This window comes from Ammospiza nelsoni, chromosome 8, assembly GCF_027579445.1.
Source record: "Ammospiza nelsoni isolate bAmmNel1 chromosome 8, bAmmNel1.pri, whole genome shotgun sequence".
NCBI lineage: Eukaryota > Metazoa > Chordata > Aves > Passeriformes > Passerellidae > Ammospiza > Ammospiza nelsoni.
Window position 1 is genome coordinate 6,047,185 of NC_080640.1, and position 17,574 is coordinate 6,064,758.

The following is a 17,574-nucleotide window of genomic DNA, read 5'->3' on the forward strand; positions in this document are numbered from 1 at the left end:
TCCTGCTCTGTCTGCTGGGGGGCAGGAAGGTGCAAGATCAATGCCTGTCCCTGTGCTGGGAGCACTTTTCTGAGCACTTGGTTGCAAAAATTAGAGTGATCAAGGTGTGGGAATATTCCCTAAGTGAACATTACTTTGGCAAATTTTTCCTGTACCACTTTGGCTCCATTTGGGGTTTGATAGATGATTTTTTTTTAAAGCACTTGACTATCTGGAAGACTTCTCATTAGTTAAACTAAATACATAATAAAACCCCACAATGCACAGATCCATGAACACAGCTGTTTGTGAAACACTTTTACACTCACACATTTATCAAGTCAGTGCTCTTCAAATTAAAGTGGGTACATTTGAACTAAGTGAATATAACCTGATTGTTTTCTTTACAAAGCCAAAGCTGGCTCTTGCTGATAAGACTGCTGCATTCAATGGCCTGGGAGAAGTTGCTGTGTGCAGAACTGCTTAACTGAATGTAACAAGCAAAGATACAGCATCTTATTTACAGGCAGCTTCAGAAATGAGTGTGGGAGGGGGAGAAGGTGCAGATAATATCCCCATGTCACCAGGGAAAGGGGTGGTGGAGAATGTAGTTTTTGTTCCTGCTACAGTCCTGCATGAGGTGACTTGTAAGCAGAAAAGCACAGAAATAGGTTTATTTTCTCCTTATGCAGCCATTGTCTCTTCTGATAGTGCTGCAATGTAATGTCTGTGCCCTGGAAACATCCTGCCTGTTTATTCTTGTCTAGAAAAATGGCAATTACTATGTGAAAGTGGATAGCAACTCCTGAAACTCTCTACTGCTGGTACTTGCAGTAGGCAAAATTCAATGGCAGAGTATTTGTTAGCACCTGCAATTCTTCTCCTTGTGGATATTGGCAGCTTAGTGCCCAAACCAAGCTTGCTTTTGAATCTAACAAAAGAGGAAAAGCCTTTAAGAGCACAGTGTTGGGTCTCCTTGGTGGAGAGATCACTTGGGTTTAAATTACAAGAGTTTGCAAGCATTCCTGTTCTCTTCCTGAAAACTGAGGAAAGGAAGAATGCTAGACTGTAATCCTGCTCTGGGAGGTCGATGATGTTCCCATACTAAAAAAAAGCAACAGAAAGTTAAGCTGGTCATGGAGGTGAAAGCTGTTTCAGAGGACAGTCCTTCCTCTCCTTCCTTCTGCTAATTCCTTGCTGTAGTACTTCAGCCATTTATATTTCTGTGTGTAGGGCTGTTTCTTGCCTTACATGTTCCTGTTTTGAGTTCAGTAAATATTTTTAATCTTGAAAGAGCAATGTGCTGGTACAGATCATTCAGTACAAGTTGGGTCTTCCAAAAAAGCCATCTGCCTGCACTTTTATACAGTAGTTATTCAACTGGGAAGGCAGGTGAATTTTATCAGAGGGAAAATAACTTTGTGCAGCCCTTCTGATTTTGTTCTTGTTGCCTGGGGTAATTACAGAATTAGCCACTGAAGCCTGAGCACACAGAGTGGTTACTGTGTGTGGGCAGTTGCAGAATGTAAGTCTTTATGTCAGTGCCTGTGTGAGTTCAGAGATAAAACCCAGTGTAAAAATACATATGTTTGTTAAAGTATAAGCTTTTCTCATGGTCTCCAAGAAAAAGTTCTTTGAAAGAAGTCAGGAGGAGAGAGACCACTCACAGCCCTTTTCATCATGTTTTCAGTTTCTCATTAGTTACAGAGGAAGTCTTTTTCTCTGAACATTTTACATATGACAGCTTTGTTTCTTTCTAGTTAGGTCACTTGGAGTCAGATGAGGGGAAGAGATCTTGTTGTTCCATTTTCTTTATTTTTTTTTGTTGGAGTTGTATTAAAGTTCAATAGAAGGGCTGTTTATGTTGGAAAAGCTTTTTTCTTTATAAAAGCAGGAAAGATATTTCCAATGCATTACTACTTTCTACAAAGTACCAGAAAAGTTAAGTCAAACATTAACAGCTATTTAACAATGAAATAATTCAGCTTTTTGATTCAGCAGGTAGAAATGCAATGCAGAATTATAGAGAATGGATCTATTTATATCTGTTAGAAGCTGATGAATGCAGCAGGGAGTATGCTGCCTGAGCAGGGATTCTCCTCTTGCTGTGCAGTGCCTCAGCAGGGGTGTTTGTTGCTCTGTGGGCACCCAGCCCTGTGTGTTTAGCAGCTGTGTTTTGCTGTGCTGACCTCCCAAAGAAAGCCTGTTGATGTCAGTGCAGCAAAGGATCCTCCTCATCTCTTAGGCTGTGTGCTGCTTTGACAGAATGCCTTTCATTAATAAGTGCCATGTCCAGCTTTTGTTTGTGAATACAGAGCTCTGTTTGCGAGGAGCAGTGCAAAAGGCTGAGGGAAGGATTGTGATTGATGCCAAGTTCATGGCCTGACTCTACAGCTACAACAGAGACCACAGGGTTTGTTTTGATGTGTGCTTTTATTCACTCCCCTTGCCTCACCCTCTGGCACAGATAGACAAGAAAAAGATGGATTGAATTGACATTCACCCTCCTTGAGGTGGCATTTCTTCCCTCCTCCTCAATTTTGTCACCTGTCTCAAACAATCTGCACATGAGAAGCAACCTGTTACTGCCTTGATGCACAAACTGCAGAGAAATGCCTGACAAGGGGAATAAACACTCTCATCGTGTCTCAGCTTCTTGCATTGCCCCCAGCCTTTCTGTATGCTGCTGACATTGACAAAGTTGTTCTTGGTGCTTCTCATTTCCTTGTCACATTTAATGACTGTTTCAGAAGGAAAATGATCTTGTTCTTGAATGTCTGTCCTGAGCTGCTTTTGACAGCAGTGCCTGGAGCATCATTATAGGTTTGGTGCAGCAGAACCACGAGCTTTTATCTGAAAGGTTTGGGCTCTGTAGGAAGAGCTGGGGTTTCATTGCATGGTTTAGGCTCTGTCTGCATCAATAAGTGGGGTGGTGTAAGGGGACCAGATATGCATTGCCTCCCTGTTGGTGTTGAGGACCCAGTGCTGACCTCTCCCTGCTTTTTTGGGAGTTTTATTTCCTCCTTGTTCATGTCTGCTCCTTTGGATAGAGTGCCAGGGAGTAGCAGTTTGAGCACATCTGGTTTAATCTTGCCCAAAAGGAATTAAAGTAATATGCTGCAAGACAGCTCTGTCATACCGGCCAAGGAGCAGCGGTGTGGGGATGATCAGTGAATTTGCTTCAAAATCACATTTCTAATCTGAACTAAAGCTTTAATATAGAACCTGCCCTCAGGAGTTTGAAATCATTATTCTTTTTGGTTTGGGATTCGGGGTGACTACTGTGATGACAGAAGCAATGTGTTTTAAAAATGTCTTTTTTGATTACTGAGGCCCTTTCCTTCTGCAATATATTAGATGTTAGCCTCTAGACACTGCTTTGCTTTGTCCTTAAACTCTGAAAAGTTAGTATACAGAAGAAAATCTGCACAACTCTACTCTGCCGTGTTCATAAACTGTATTTCTTGCTTTTAAGTTTAAGAATGAGACCCAAAAAAGGGAGATTGCTTTGAAAAAGAAATAGTAACAAAGGCAGAATGACTGGCCTGTGGAGTAGCTTTGTCCTTAGAATTAGCATGTGTCATGGTAGGTTAAAATGAAATCAGGTTTCTTCCTCAGGACCTTAAAAATGAAGAAAGATAGTGGAAGACTAGGAGAAAATACCAGTTAATACCAGTGGCTTGTGCCAGACTAAACCAGGGTGATTTCTGTTAGAATTCCTCTGAAACTAAAAGCTAATGTACTCTTTGCCTCAGCTATGAAGGTGTTGAGGTTCCAGCTTCTGACAGTAATTGATTTGGGGGCAGGAGGGTTCTGTAGTATAAAAAGTCCTTTTTTGAGATGTAGGGAAAGGATGCAATTATTCTGAAGTTCTTCATTAAAAATAATGATAAAAATTTTATTTTACAGGGTTGTGAATTTCAGTATTTCATTTCTAACTTACTTTATGTTAGCAAATAGTTCAATCACTTCAAGTTTTCAATTCTAACCTTCAATGTTCTCCTTCCTTCTTTTCTTCCAAATACTGATAGACACAGATAAGGGATAGTGAAAATCAGCTGCAGTATTGTTCCACTTCTTTTCCAGCCACGGGGAGTGTGCTGGGATGCTGCTGCTGCAGGAAACTCCTTCAAAACTTCTGTCACATGAATGTCACCCTTTTCTTAGACCTCAGCAGACACCTTTACACTCTGCAGGGATAACTGAGAGAGCTTTTGTAGCTGTTAATGTGTTATACCCTCTGTGCTCTGTAGATCTGATGGAATAATATTTACATGCTCAGCAGTTCAAGGGGCCCATCACTAATAGTGAAGTCACAGCTGTAATTTGACATCTAAAGACTAAGTAATTGTGTTTAACAATACTGAAAGCAGTCTGGGTTGTTACCAAGTATTGTAGAACACGTTCAAATTCTTTAAATAACAATCTACATGCAAATATTGTCTCTGAACTAAACCTTTCATGAAAGAACTCTAGGCCATTTTAAAAACTTACAGCTACATTTCTTATTTTCCATGTTTCATGTTGATTGAGTTGCAGCACCTCAAATTAAGTTGGAAAATACAGTCTCAGGTAATGACCCCCATGGTTAATCTAGCTCCTTGGCAAAGAAATAGGAATAATATTCCAATTTCAATAAGACCTCATAAAGTTATTAATGTGAAAATACCACCCTATTTTCCAATTACACAAGTCCAAAAGCATATATGTCTACATTTATAGCTTTTTCATATTTATTCTTTTTACAGCACTGAATATTTTCCACGTGATTAAGATTCAAAATTTTTATTTTGTAGCATTTTTACTACGTACTCAATAAAGCTTTTGGTGTGTATAATGAATATTTTTAAAGTAAGCTGTGGCTTTATTAAATGCCTAGTGGAAAATGCATAGTAATAATTTTTTTTTCTGATCTACATTTTAACTCATTACAAACTTACAACAAATTTAAGTTGGTAAAAATTTAGTTTTAGTTCTGTTTAAAGGAAGATAAAACCCCTAGATCATGAGGAGTTTGATATTACTGCACATGTGAGGGTTAAGCCAAAGAAAAAGTCAGCTTTCATTCAAAAGGCTTTTGAAGTTCTAGATCAGTAATTAACATGGAGGAACTGAAGAAGTGAAAAGGTAATATATGATCAAGTTACATCAGACAGTTTAATAATAAAATAGGCAGCAGGTAAAAAACAAACAAACAAAAAACAAACACAAAAACCTGACCAACCTGCAGAAAACCACAGCCCAAAATGGCAACAACAAAACCTATCAGCTGCATTTTGGCTGCCAGCTGTGGCAGTTCCCTCCCTGTTTAATTGCTGTTGGCATTCGGGTTCAGTCCAGTGCTTTGCATGGGGTGGGATAAAGGAACCATCTTCAGGGTGAATGGGATTTTATCACAGTGAAGTGGAAGTGTTTGTGTGGTCAGATAGACCCTGAATTATTTGGCTGAGGGAAAGAAAGATAATTTATCCTACTATAGATTTGACTCCATGGGACCTGCAGATCTTCCCAAGAAGGCAGAAATGCTCTGCACTTTTGTAAGGACTCAGTTCCCTGGGAGTGCTGAAGTTGTCACTCTGCACAATAATACAGACATTGCATACACAGTGGAATTAAGTCCTGAAAAGCCCAGTTTGTGCAGCAGGACAAAGATCTCCAGTATCTGTTTGTGTTAAGCAATGGGTTCTGCTGCTGTTGGAGACTGGAGAGCACAGCTGACCAATGCCTTGGTGTCGAAGCTGCTGGGGTGTTTTAGTGGGAATATGGTTTCTAATTTTTTTAGATTGCATGGTTGAGTAGTTACAACTTTGAACACATCTACCTAAGTCACACTTAGGTATGATTTGTTAAAATAGCTTACTTAGAAATTCTGTTAGATTACCACAGAGGGAGGAAAAAAGCCCTTATTGCAGAAGTTTCACTGTTCTGCCTGAAAAGTTACATCTTCAGAAGTAAAATAGATTTATTTTCAAGGGAATGTTGAAGGATAGAAAAAACTTTTTAGAACAGCTAAACAAACCTTAGTTTCTGCAAGTCAGTCTTGAGGTGTGAAGAAGTGAATTTCTGCTTGTTGAGATATCATCTGCTACTCCTGGAATTACTGGGCTGCTGGATCTTGCCCCAAGTGCCTCAGTGTAATTAGGAGTGGCTTAAATGTTCATCAAGGGCCGTGGTTCCCCAGTGCTGCTGTGCAGCTTTGGGGCCACTTGGTTACTGCAGAGTACCTGAAGTGCTGCAGCTTCACACCTCACTTATTCCAATACTGTTCATTCACTGGTTCTTAAGAGTCCTTGAGGCCATTTGGGGTATTGTGTTCAAGAATATTTCAAAGCATTTTGTATCTTTCTGCGTTTAATATTTCTCATCATGGGAACCCACACTTCTCTTCTTTGGTTCTGCCAGGAGGTATTTTCCAGACTCTTTCCAGGTTAATTAACTTGTTTGCATGTCAGTCTGTAGAACGTGGTGTTAATTTGTGAGCACTGTGGAGGTGGTCAGATGGTATCAGGGTGCCATTACCACCCTCATTCAGCTGAGGTTCGCCTTTATTTTGCCTCTCCCTCCTCTATCTTTGTAAATGCTGCAGGTGCAGTTCTGGGAGTGGGTACAAGGAGTCTGTGCAATTTCTGTGCAGACTCTGACTAATTATTTAATAAAGCAAGAGCCAAAGCCTTAGTATTTGTTAGTGTTTTGTAAGATTGTGAAATAACAACAGAGTTAATTTCAGCATGTCTGGCAGAGCTGTTTCTGTTCCTTGAGTGAGCCTCTCAAGAAGTAATACAGGATTGAATGAATGTCTACATTTGTTTCATTGCAAAACTGAGGAGGAATTCATATGCAAAAAAGTTTTGCATCTTTGCATCTTAGTTTACAACTTTGTCTTTAAATTTACATTGAGATCTTTTGCTTCTATCCAGCGAGGAGTATTGTTTGCTCTTATGGAAATAATTCTGAAAACACAAATCCTACAGCAGCCATTCATCATTTGAGTCTTGATGTTCAGCTTTGGACAAGCTGGGTTAGTTCATACTGTATTAGTTATTTCATACTGTTCATGCTGCTTATTGAACTGGATATTCTTTAATTTTCTTTATTGAGAATCAGGAAATACATGCCATTACTTTGTTATCTTGTTGAATTTAATACTATCATGGTTGTATTTATTGACTGTAAATCAGGAGTGAGTGATTTAAATCTGCATTGTAGCAGGTGGTGTGTGCATTTGCAGAAAGCAAGATAAGAAATATTAATATCTGAAGCTGCAGCAATGAAGATTTTTTTGTTTTAATTAATTTGTTTTGCATAATTTGATGTCTGCATATGAAGAACAAATTCACCGTTCTTTGGATATTCTGCAAATCTTTTGGTGATGCTTAGGCTGAAGTGGCCACAGTCTAATTAAAGATAGAAATATTTGTATATGCACACACATTGTTTGGTTTGTTCATTACTGTCACATAAAGCACTATGCCCATTTTAATTCTGTGATTTCTAGCTTTCTTGGCTGCCAGGAAGTTGTTTGACAAACCTTTAGGAGAGGGGCTGCAAATATGTCATTACAGAACAAATCACAGGCTCTCATACCCTCAAGGCTTCTGCTGAAATGAGCAAGAACTTTTAATATATCTCTTTGTAAAACAAATTCATCCATAATAGTTAAATATAACAACTTTGATTACTTGAAGGCTAAAAAAAAGTACTTTGTTTTCATTTCCCTATGACACGAGCCACTTAAATAGTTTCAGAAAGAGAAGAAAAAACATGCTACTGAAGATTTTTCTTTCTATTTAAGTGTTTTAGAGGCAGATGCTGAAACCAGAACTGGAGATGCTCTGAACCTTACAAAGCAGAGCTTCTCCAATGGAAGCCCAAGAGACATGTCCCTTGGTAGGATTGTAAGAGTCATTTCTCGTCCTGAGGTGGGCACAGAAAGGTACTCACCTACTTGGTAGAGAAATAAAAATCAAGATGTAGCAGTTGGTTAACACTTTCTTAATTTCCTTCTTTTTTGTGTGTGTGTTTCTGTAATTCAGATTACAAAGCTCATGTAAATACAAATAAGGATAAAAACCTGCACATCACAACAGAAACAGTGAATGTGCTATTGGCAGGTTTTCCCTCAAGAGGAAGGTGCAGTTATTAACTTGTGTTTAAAACAACTTTTCTTTTTGGATGTTTATAATTTTTGTACTACAAGTGCATAGACTTTCAATACATCTTAGTTTTGTGTGCAGGATTCTAAATGCTGTAAAGATTTGTGGATCTACAGGTATTTGACACACTTGGTATGAGTTTGCTTCAGTTCTGTGTGTGAATACTCAAAGCCATCACCTGCTTGTTTTTGCTGCACCTCTGCTAATTCTGATGAAAAAAAGAAGTTATAACACATTTTCACTATTCATAATTTGAGCAGGATATTTCTGTCTAGAAGTGATGTTTTATTACTCTTGAGAATAAGTTGAAATCAGATATTTGTCTGTTTTCTTTGTGAGGACATCAGGTGCCAAAAAAAGCACAATTACTATATTTTTTTGATTGAAAGAATCTATGTGTAAGAGCCTGTATTTCTTGGTTGGACAAGTTGATGATTGTGTTAAATTTTTTTTCAGCTTTACTTTTGGAAGCTCAGTCAACACCGTTTCAGATAACTCCTTCAACCATGGCAAATATTGTGAAAGGCCTGTATACACTACGACCAGGTAAAATGGAAAAATGTTTGTGCTGATCTCATCCTGTGCTTGTCATTTGTTTGCCAAAACGTGCCTGCTCTCTAGCTAATGCACAGTTAACAATCAGAGTTTGTTAACAATCAGTTAACAATCAGATTTGTGCATCATAATGCTCATTCCACCCTGGTTCTTATTGCCTGTCTGTCACCTGGGCAAGGTACTGTGTGAATACCAAATACTTAAAAAAAAACAACGCAGCCCTCTGTTCTGTAAACAAAGGGAAGATCCATTCCTTTTCTGTAGAAATAAGGAAAGAAGGATGTTAATGGGTCAATCATGGTATTGATATGGTGAAAGTTGTATTGAGAGTCACTCTTCAAACAACCAGATCTTTGGCATGAGGTGAATGATTCACTATTTCTTTTATGAAGCCATTGATTTGTTGGTATTATTTCATAGAAGAGCTTAATTTAACTTTTGAATACATTGTGGCATCTTATGCTATAACAATTATATTGAAAGGAAAATGGTGTTGCAGACTTTAATCAATTTTGTACAAGAATCTTCCAAGTTTTGGAGAACTGAGGAGAGCCTCACCCTGTATTTGAGAAGTTATTAGAATCAGGAAGTGTTCACAATATCCATAAATAAATGGTACCTGTTTCCCTTCCTTTTACAGTACTGACAGTTTCTTACTGTGGCGTGCCTGAGAGGATTGTGTCTATTTTTGCAGTCCCCATTTATGGAAATAGAAATGAGAATGGAAATCCCTTAAAAAAAGCTTTAGTGCAATATTTACCATGTGTACAAACCAGGAATATAGTGGACTCTACATGTACAAAATGCACTTTCTGTAAACAAAGATTATTTTTACATCAGCAAAGTGGACAGAGTTCATCAATTTTAAGGCAATGCTAATTTCAATTTTAGAAAATGTTCAGGACCAAAGATAGGAAGGGTGTATATATAATTATAAAAGTATTGCTCTTTTAAAAGCAATTCAGGGTGGTTGTTCTTTGACCACACTTCATATTGTAGGTGATGGACTTGTGATTTCACAGTTCTCCATTTCAGATGGTCCCTGTCTTGCTGTCCACAGCACAGCAGGCACTGCTTTGGGGTGGTACCATGGGACTGACCAGATTTTGAGTAGTTGAAGAGCCCAGGATAGACTTCTTGGTGTATAAGTCTGTTCTTTGGTGGTCCTAGTTGGTGTTGGGGGATTAATTCTGAATCAGAGCAGGGGTTCCTCTGAGGCAGTGCTGCTCACTTTCCCTGTGGGGTTGCTCCATTGGTGTCTGGTGGGACTGGTGAGCAGGTAACTGGGGCCAGGGGAAGGTGCTGTGGGATTGGAGCAGCCTGGGGGTGTCTGAGTGCCCTGCATGGCACCCAGGGGCTTCCCTTCTCACTCTCTTCCTTTGTTTCCTCCTCACGTTGAAAGTCCCTAACAGCTGTCACACTTCCAAACTCTCTTTTAATCCCAGCTCAGTACCGAGTCCTTTTTAAAGGACTTACTGACTCAGTACTCTGTCCTTTTGAAAGTCTCTGTCACTGCTCTGGATGAGGGGATCAAGTGCTCCCTCAGTTGGTTTGCAGGACTGTGGGAATTGTATAAAAACCTGTTATGTTCCTCAGTGAATTTAAAAATGTCCCTTTTTTCTAAGTAAAAATCAAATTTCAGGTAACTTCTACAGCCTGTGGAAAATCTGGCTGCAGAAATAGTTGAGAGCTGTTTATTTTTCTCAGAACTTGGTATATAGTTGCTGTAAACCCAATTCTCATCCCTTGCTTAGTCTTAAAGCCTTGAAGCAACTTCAAGATAAATTGTCTTGCTCCTGTAAAACAGTGTTCAGGGTAGTGAAATTAAATCACATTTCTGTCCTGAAGCTGAACTAGTACAGGTTAGACTTATATTATCAACATAAAAAAAGTGTTTGTCTAAGCTTTGGAAGATCAGTGAGAGAAATGCATGAATTCCTTTGAAATGGACGTGGAGGAATAGGGCTGTATGATGATACTACTGTGATTTTTAGAAGTAAGGCTCAGGAGAGAGAAGGGTACATTTTAGAGATAGATTTCCTGGAGTACAGTGTTACAGTCATTATCTAATTATCCAAGTGAGTTTGCTGATCATCACTTGCCTGTCCTTAAGAGTGTCCAGGGACTCAGCAGGTCCTGTGAGATGCAGCAAGAACTGAATTTCAGTTTGATGATGAGGTTGAGAAACGCAGTAATTCTATCTACATGTAAACATCTGATTTCAACAGTCTCATTATTTGTTCTGCTTTAAGGCATGGTTTCTGTGGATTTGGGGGGGGGTTTCTTTTTTCTTTTTTTAAAATTCAAGATCCTAATATCTGTTCAAAATAAAGTTACATTTGTCAAACAGTAAAAATGTCACAAAATATCTCTTCCATGTATTTTGTTATTGCTTTCTCTCTTCTTACAGAATGGGTACAGATGGCACCAGCTTTATTTTCTAAATTCATCCCAAATATTCTACCCCCTGCTGTGGAATCTGAGCTTCAGGAATATGCTGCTCAAGACCAGAAACTTCAAAGAGAGCTTATTCAGAATGGATTTACTAGGTAATAATTATTAATCTTTAGTAGTGATTGTGCAAGATAGATAACAATGGATACACCTAAAAATACTGACAAAATAATTTAAGAGTTAATGGAGAACCTTCACAATTCAATATCTAAAATATGGCCTTATTTTCAATGTCTTTTGAGCACTAACAGCCCTGCAGATGGTACCTAAAAAGTAGATAATTGTAAGGCTTGACATTTTTTGATCAGGTTGCTTGCAGTTCATGCATCCCTGGGTTTTGGTTGTGCTTCTACTGCATGATCATGGTTCTGTTCAACTTTAACCTTTACTTTGGCTGTTTATTTTCTATAAGCTCTCTTTTATTCATGGTGCTTCTGGAAATGTCAGTTTTCTCCTTACTCCACTTTCAGAGTTATTTATACAGGCAAGGTGTTTATTTTAAATAGACATTCCCCATCTGAGTATTGAATCAGGGAGGGGGAAAAGGGGGAGGAACAAACAGTAAAAAGCACAGCAGAAATGTTCAAATGTAAATTGTTCCCTCTGGGCAGTGCCTGTTGCTCTGTGCTCTTCTATTTTTCTGCCCAGACAAAGGCACAGCACTTTCACCATTTCTGCAGTACTCTCAAATATAAGTTCAGGCTGGGGAAGCCTCATGCTCTACTCAGGTTCATTTCTTCATAAAGAGAAAACATCTTCATTTTCCCTTATTACCTGGGCAATGCTGAGAGTCTGGCCCTGTAGTTTGAACATCCACTAGATGTGGGTATGTTTAGTGCTGGGTGTATTTCTTGATTTCATACCCCAAGGTTTTCCTCAAAGGTCATCTCTCTCTTCACAGTTTGGTAAATTATTGAGCTGCAGAGCTGTACCGTTGACCCAAATGCAAATGATGTGGTGCAGACTCTTTCCTTATAAAGGCTGGCTGTTGACAAAAAGAATGGTTTGAGAGATAAGCATCATAATAAAAGCATCAGACTCTGGGCTGAGAAAAGCAGTGCATTTGGCCCAAGAAATAGAAGTGTGAGACTCTGTAACTGAGTAGGCATGTAATGCTGACAAAAGAATGTAATGTACAGAACAAAACAGAAAAGGGAACAATTTGGTGTTGTCAGACTTTCAGTCTTACTAATTCTGTAGGTGGCTGATAATAGTTCTGCTTACAAGTGCATTTCACCAGTTTCACATTGCTTAGAGAACTGAATGTGACATTTCAATACTAACAGTCTATATCCACAAAAACAACTGGTTTTCTGAAATGCATTTTGCCTTGCAATGGTCAGTGTCCCTTACTGCCCTTCCCAGCCTTTCCCACAGTCTCTCATCCTTCCAGAACCAGCCAAAGAACTTGACAGCCAAGTCTCTCATTTCCAGGTAACTAAAGAAAAATATTTTTCAAACCAGTTGTTTTTGTGGATATAGACTGTTAGTACTCGAAATGTCACGTTTAGTTCTCTAAGCAGTGTGAGACTGGTGAAATGCACTTGTAAGCAGAACTATTATCAGCCACCTACAGAATTAGTAAGATTGAAAGCAATAACCATGAGGAACACAGCACAGTGAGGTGTATTCAGCAGCAGTAATTGCACATCAGCTTCTAGTTGAAGAACAACAGCTTATCAACACCATTAAGTGCTAAAATCTTCTGCTTAAAGAGCAAGTGTTGTCAGCTCAGAGTTGCTTAGAATCTGTAAGATTCAGGAGCATTTTTTCAGACTGACAGATGCAGAGTTTTTTCACATAGTTCTATAAAGTTTGGTTGAGCAGTTCAAAGCGAGGAAAACAATTTTATGCATGTTTTAAGTTCCAACTGCATATGAACATTTTCTCCTCATTTTCATTTTGTAAAAAATTATCCTCTGAGATCAAGCTTACTGTCTGTAGCAAAAGTAATGAGCTGATTAAATCTGTGAAATATGGCTTATACTTTCAGTAAATTGAGTAGTAGTAGTAGTAGTATGTTTGCAATTTTTTTTTAATCTCTTAGAGTTGCTGATTGTGCTGAGGTGTTTCACTGTTGTTTTGAGGAGCACAGGGTGGTTGGGGTCCCTGAACCTTTGAAGGTTCAAAGGATCAGGGAGATCTTTAATTAAAGTTATCCTGAAGACACTTTTCTTTGCCTTCTCCCACAGAGGTGACCAGTCACGCAAGAGAGCTGGAGAAGAGTTAACTTACAGTAAGTACAGACCCAGCCCTGCCCTCACAGCTTGGGCAGACAGCTCCTGGTGGAATTCTGGGTTCTCAGGGTGGGGAGAGGTGTCAGAGGCTGCATCTCCACATGGAGAAGTAATACAAACTGCTTGGATATGGAGCCATTGGAGAATGGAATCTGTTCTGGTACTGTTGTTAACTTCTGCTCATTTTATGGCCCTCTTACCACCAAGTTTCCTCATGTGCTTTCAGCTGAGTATGTTCACTTTATTCCCTGCCATAAAATGTCACTGGTTTATCATGAACTCTTATTGCAGGCTGAAATGACTGAGTGGACATTTCTGTGTGAATGTTTTGCAGACACTGCTGTGTTTTGGAGGATGTAATGTGGAAGTTTAACATGAGAGAATTTCTTAACTTCTTCTATAATTTCAGATGGCTCATCAGCTTGTGCAAGCTCCAGGGGATACAGATAGTGAATATACTGGATCAGCTTCTATTCCTAGCCAGAACAGACGCTGGAGGAGCACAGGTGATATCTGGAGCCTCCTTTGTGGCAACTGCTGATACTCAAGCTCTGACACAAACCATGCCTCAAAGAAGAGTTTTGGACTTTCTTCTTTATATATTAAAATGTCAGTTGCTGCTACAGTTGGAATGACTTTGAAAGACAAATTCCTTGGTCTGGTCTATCAACAAGCTCTTCTTCTGTGACCTTTGTGAGGAATGCACCTTGAAAAACAATCCTTTCAAAGTGGGAATGGGCAGCCAAAATCAGCAGCTTCCAAAAGCATTAGAATGGAAGAATCCTTTTTGCACTCTTTTCTTAATATTAAGGACATTCTTAAAACTAGTTAACATGTCAGTGTATTAGATTTTAAACTTCAAGTTATTTTCTGGAGCTTCTACTTAAATAATAAGAATAAAGTTTCATTATTTTGCAGTATTTGTTTGTTAGTTTAAAAACCTGTCACCTTTCAAGAGTTGGTCCCATATAAATGTATCTTCTGTCAGGGAGTTTTGAATTCCAGATTTTGCTTTTATCTCTTTTTTTGTTACTTGGTATTTTGAAATCTGTTTTCCTATGTGTTTGTACTCTGTGCCTTCAGCTTGTGCACTTTGCGACTTTATAGACCATATTTTGTTACTGCAAAATGTGTTCTTGAGGAAAAACTTGATGTGAACAAACATGCTGCAAAGTTGCACTTTTCTCTTGCATTAATAGGAAGTGAAAATGAGGAGGAAGGAAAGTAAGTTGAACCCATCACCATCACTAATAGTGACTTGGAAGATTGTCCCCAGTTCTTTTTCACGTGTATTAAGTGTTTAATGCAGGGACCAACTCTTGTAGAATCTCCCTCACTGATATTTCATTGGCCTCAGGAGTTGGACTGGATGATCATTGTCCCTTCCAACTCAGACTATTCTGTGATTCTGTGATTCCATAATTGCAATAGATGAAGATGAGAGTTCCAGACTGAACAAAATACCAGGATGTGGTTTGTTTTGTGCTCTGTAAGAACATTGTGGGCAAAACTCTCCAGTCTGGTGGCTCTGCAAAGTGCATCTCCATCAGCACAAGATTTGCACTGGGCTGAGCAATGGTACCTGCCAACATCACTGTGTGGCTCCTGTGCCATTTCTCCTGCTGGGGGGATGTGATGGAGCTGGGACAGTGGGTGTAGTCAGAATCAGGGATTTCAGGAGTGATGTCAAGTGTGCATGTGCCCATCTGCTCCTGCCTCCAGTTTTGTGTCCTGGAGATCCAGCTGAGCCCATCTCCAGGGCATCTGGGCCTAGGGGCTAAGTCTGCTCATTGTCATGTGGGTTTTAATCAGCAGGATGGCTAATGCAGCTCTTTCATGAGGGGAGAAACATACTTGAAAAAGCAGTTTGATTACAGGGTTTGGGTTTTTTTTTTTTCATTACTATGGATTTATTTTTTATCACCTTTAATTATGAAGAGAAATAAGTTGGTAATATAAAAAAAATCTTTCTGAATGAAATAAAAGTTTGTTCAGTTTTGTCTGGCACAACTCTTATGCCTGTTTTAAAAAACAAGACAAAAATGCCAACACAACTCCTTTCATGCTTGTATGGGCCCATTACAAAATGCAAGAAAAAAAGAAAAAAATAGATGCGGCAGGGACAAAGTTTCTTTTTGTTTTGTATCCAGGCTTTATGTTAGAGGATTTAATTCCATCAGTGTCTCACCAGCCACTTTGGCAATGTGGTTTGATTGGAGGGTGGGGAGGAAGAATGAGTTTGACACTGCTGGGATTGAGAGATTCAAATATGATTTTCCTGTGTCTTTCTTTGCATATTTGCAAAGCCTGTTTAATTTTGAGGAACTGTTTCTTTTTTGAGTAAGACCTAAATGCTTCAGTGTTTTGTGTTCAGTGTAGAGCAATGCCAGCAATCTGAACTCATCCTCAGTGGTGTAAACCAAGCCTCTCTGAAAGGGATTTTCAGGTGTTGGTAGTGTCTGCTTCAACTTTGCTACCAGCTGCTTGAGTTGAAGCAGAATTAGATAAAATCAGGGGGTTTGAAAATTTTGTTGAAGTGTGCTGTGGAGAAGTTAATGAAGGCTAATAAGGAACAAAAATAATTTGCCATCTTCCAGGTTTTTAGTCTTGGCTTTAAACAAAAATAAAACCTCTGATAGTGTCCTTAGCTTTAAAAATCACTGTCTGCTGAAATGGCAATATTCTTGAGTTAAGAATAGATGCATTAACCTAATTTGGTTAAATTTGTTTACAACTTCATTACCATCCTGGTTCTCACAGTACAGTAACCAAGCTCTGCCATCTCTGTCAAGTGGTCACAGTTTTTCTCTGGTCTTAAAGTGGTTTTACTGCTTCAGGTTTGTAAATAACAGGTAGTGCCTTTGCTTCAAGTCTGAGGCAAAGGTTTAATATTCCTTTTCCATTGCATTATGTTTGGGACACAAACTCCTAGAGTGACAATTCCATCAAAAGGTAAAGCATTCCTGTCAGTGTGGTCCACTGTGTGTGCACTGAGTAGGGCTTGGATGCTTCTAGTCCTGTTTAGCATTGTCACCACTGCCCCCATGCCTGAGGAATCTGTTTGTTAAGCACTGTATTATGTTGTAAATTTGGCATTACAATTCCTGTATGTTTTGGCATTATTTACATAATGCTGAAATGTTGTTTATCTGTTGAAGACATTACCATTGTGACTGAGCATGGAACAGAATACAGGATACTATACTAAATTATTTTGTTTCTCTGTAAACTTGCATTTTACTTACAGTCAAACTAACTCAGCCAACTTGAGCATTGGTACTGTAAAACCAGAATTACCAACAGCATGATTCTAACTTCAGTATTTAATTTAACCAAATAACTTGTTGTGAATCTGTTGCATCTGTAGCTTACTCTGTTAAGCAGTGAAGTTGGTTATACAATGGGTGTCCTCTTTATGTTGCACTGGTTCTATAGCCAAGCTTGCTACATTAAAATATTTTTAGATTAATTTTATTTCTTTATTTGAGAAGTTGAAATATTTGAATTCAGCATGCTGACTAATGGTTGACAGTCTTTGATACATGGTAAGGATGGTCTTTGGTACAAATTATGGGGTTGGGGGTCTAACCAAGTAAGTACCCAACTCTTCTTCAGCTGCATCTCCTTCCTGCAGTTGTTGGGGAAACGTTTACAGATTAATGCATTGAAGTTTTTGACTCCTGTCAGTTGATGGAAATGTGATCAGCCAAACCCATCCCTTTTAATTTGTCCCTGACATGATTATTCACTTTCTAAAAATTACAAAAACCAAACAAAACCCTCAAGAACTACAAAGGGCATGTTTTGAGTGACTGAAAAATGTTTCTCATGTACACTGTGACAACCCTAGTGAAAGGAATATTCTGTAGAACTATGGAATAAAAAACAACCACTTGAATTTGACTCCTGTCATCAACCCAGCTCCAGCAGAGAGAAAACAAAGAATTTTGGTTTTGTTTTGTTTTTTATTTTTGTGTGATGCCTTGACATGCACAAGGTGCCCAGAGGGCACTTAGTGCAGCTCACGGTGTGGGCCTTTAGGGTCAGTTGACAGCAACCATCCTGGATTTCTTCTGGGATAAACAAGGATATTTTTGGTAGCTTACAAACTTCAGGTATGGGTAATCAGGGCAGGCATGAACCAGGTATGGATTTATTCTGGCAGGTGTCATTCCAGTAGTTACAACTATGGAAAT

General features: G+C 38.9%; 1 protein-coding gene across 2 annotated transcripts in view; it reads left to right on the plus strand.

Moving 5' to 3' along the window:
* The window catches only part of CACUL1 (CDK2 associated cullin domain 1), a 43,650-nt gene extending 26,374 nt beyond the window's left edge, over positions 1–17,276 (plus strand). For both annotated transcript variants that reach the window (XM_059476738.1, XM_059476739.1), the window contains 4 exons: positions 8,589–8,678; positions 11,098–11,236; positions 13,334–13,377; positions 13,788–17,276. In XM_059476738.1, the coding sequence (XP_059332721.1) occupies positions 8,589–8,678; positions 11,098–11,236; positions 13,334–13,377; positions 13,788–13,828 (314 nt within the window). In that variant the 3' untranslated portion in view covers positions 13,829–17,276. The remainder of the gene's footprint in view (positions 1–8,588; positions 8,679–11,097; positions 11,237–13,333; positions 13,378–13,787) is intronic.
* Positions 17,277–17,574: the final 298 nt, after the last annotated feature.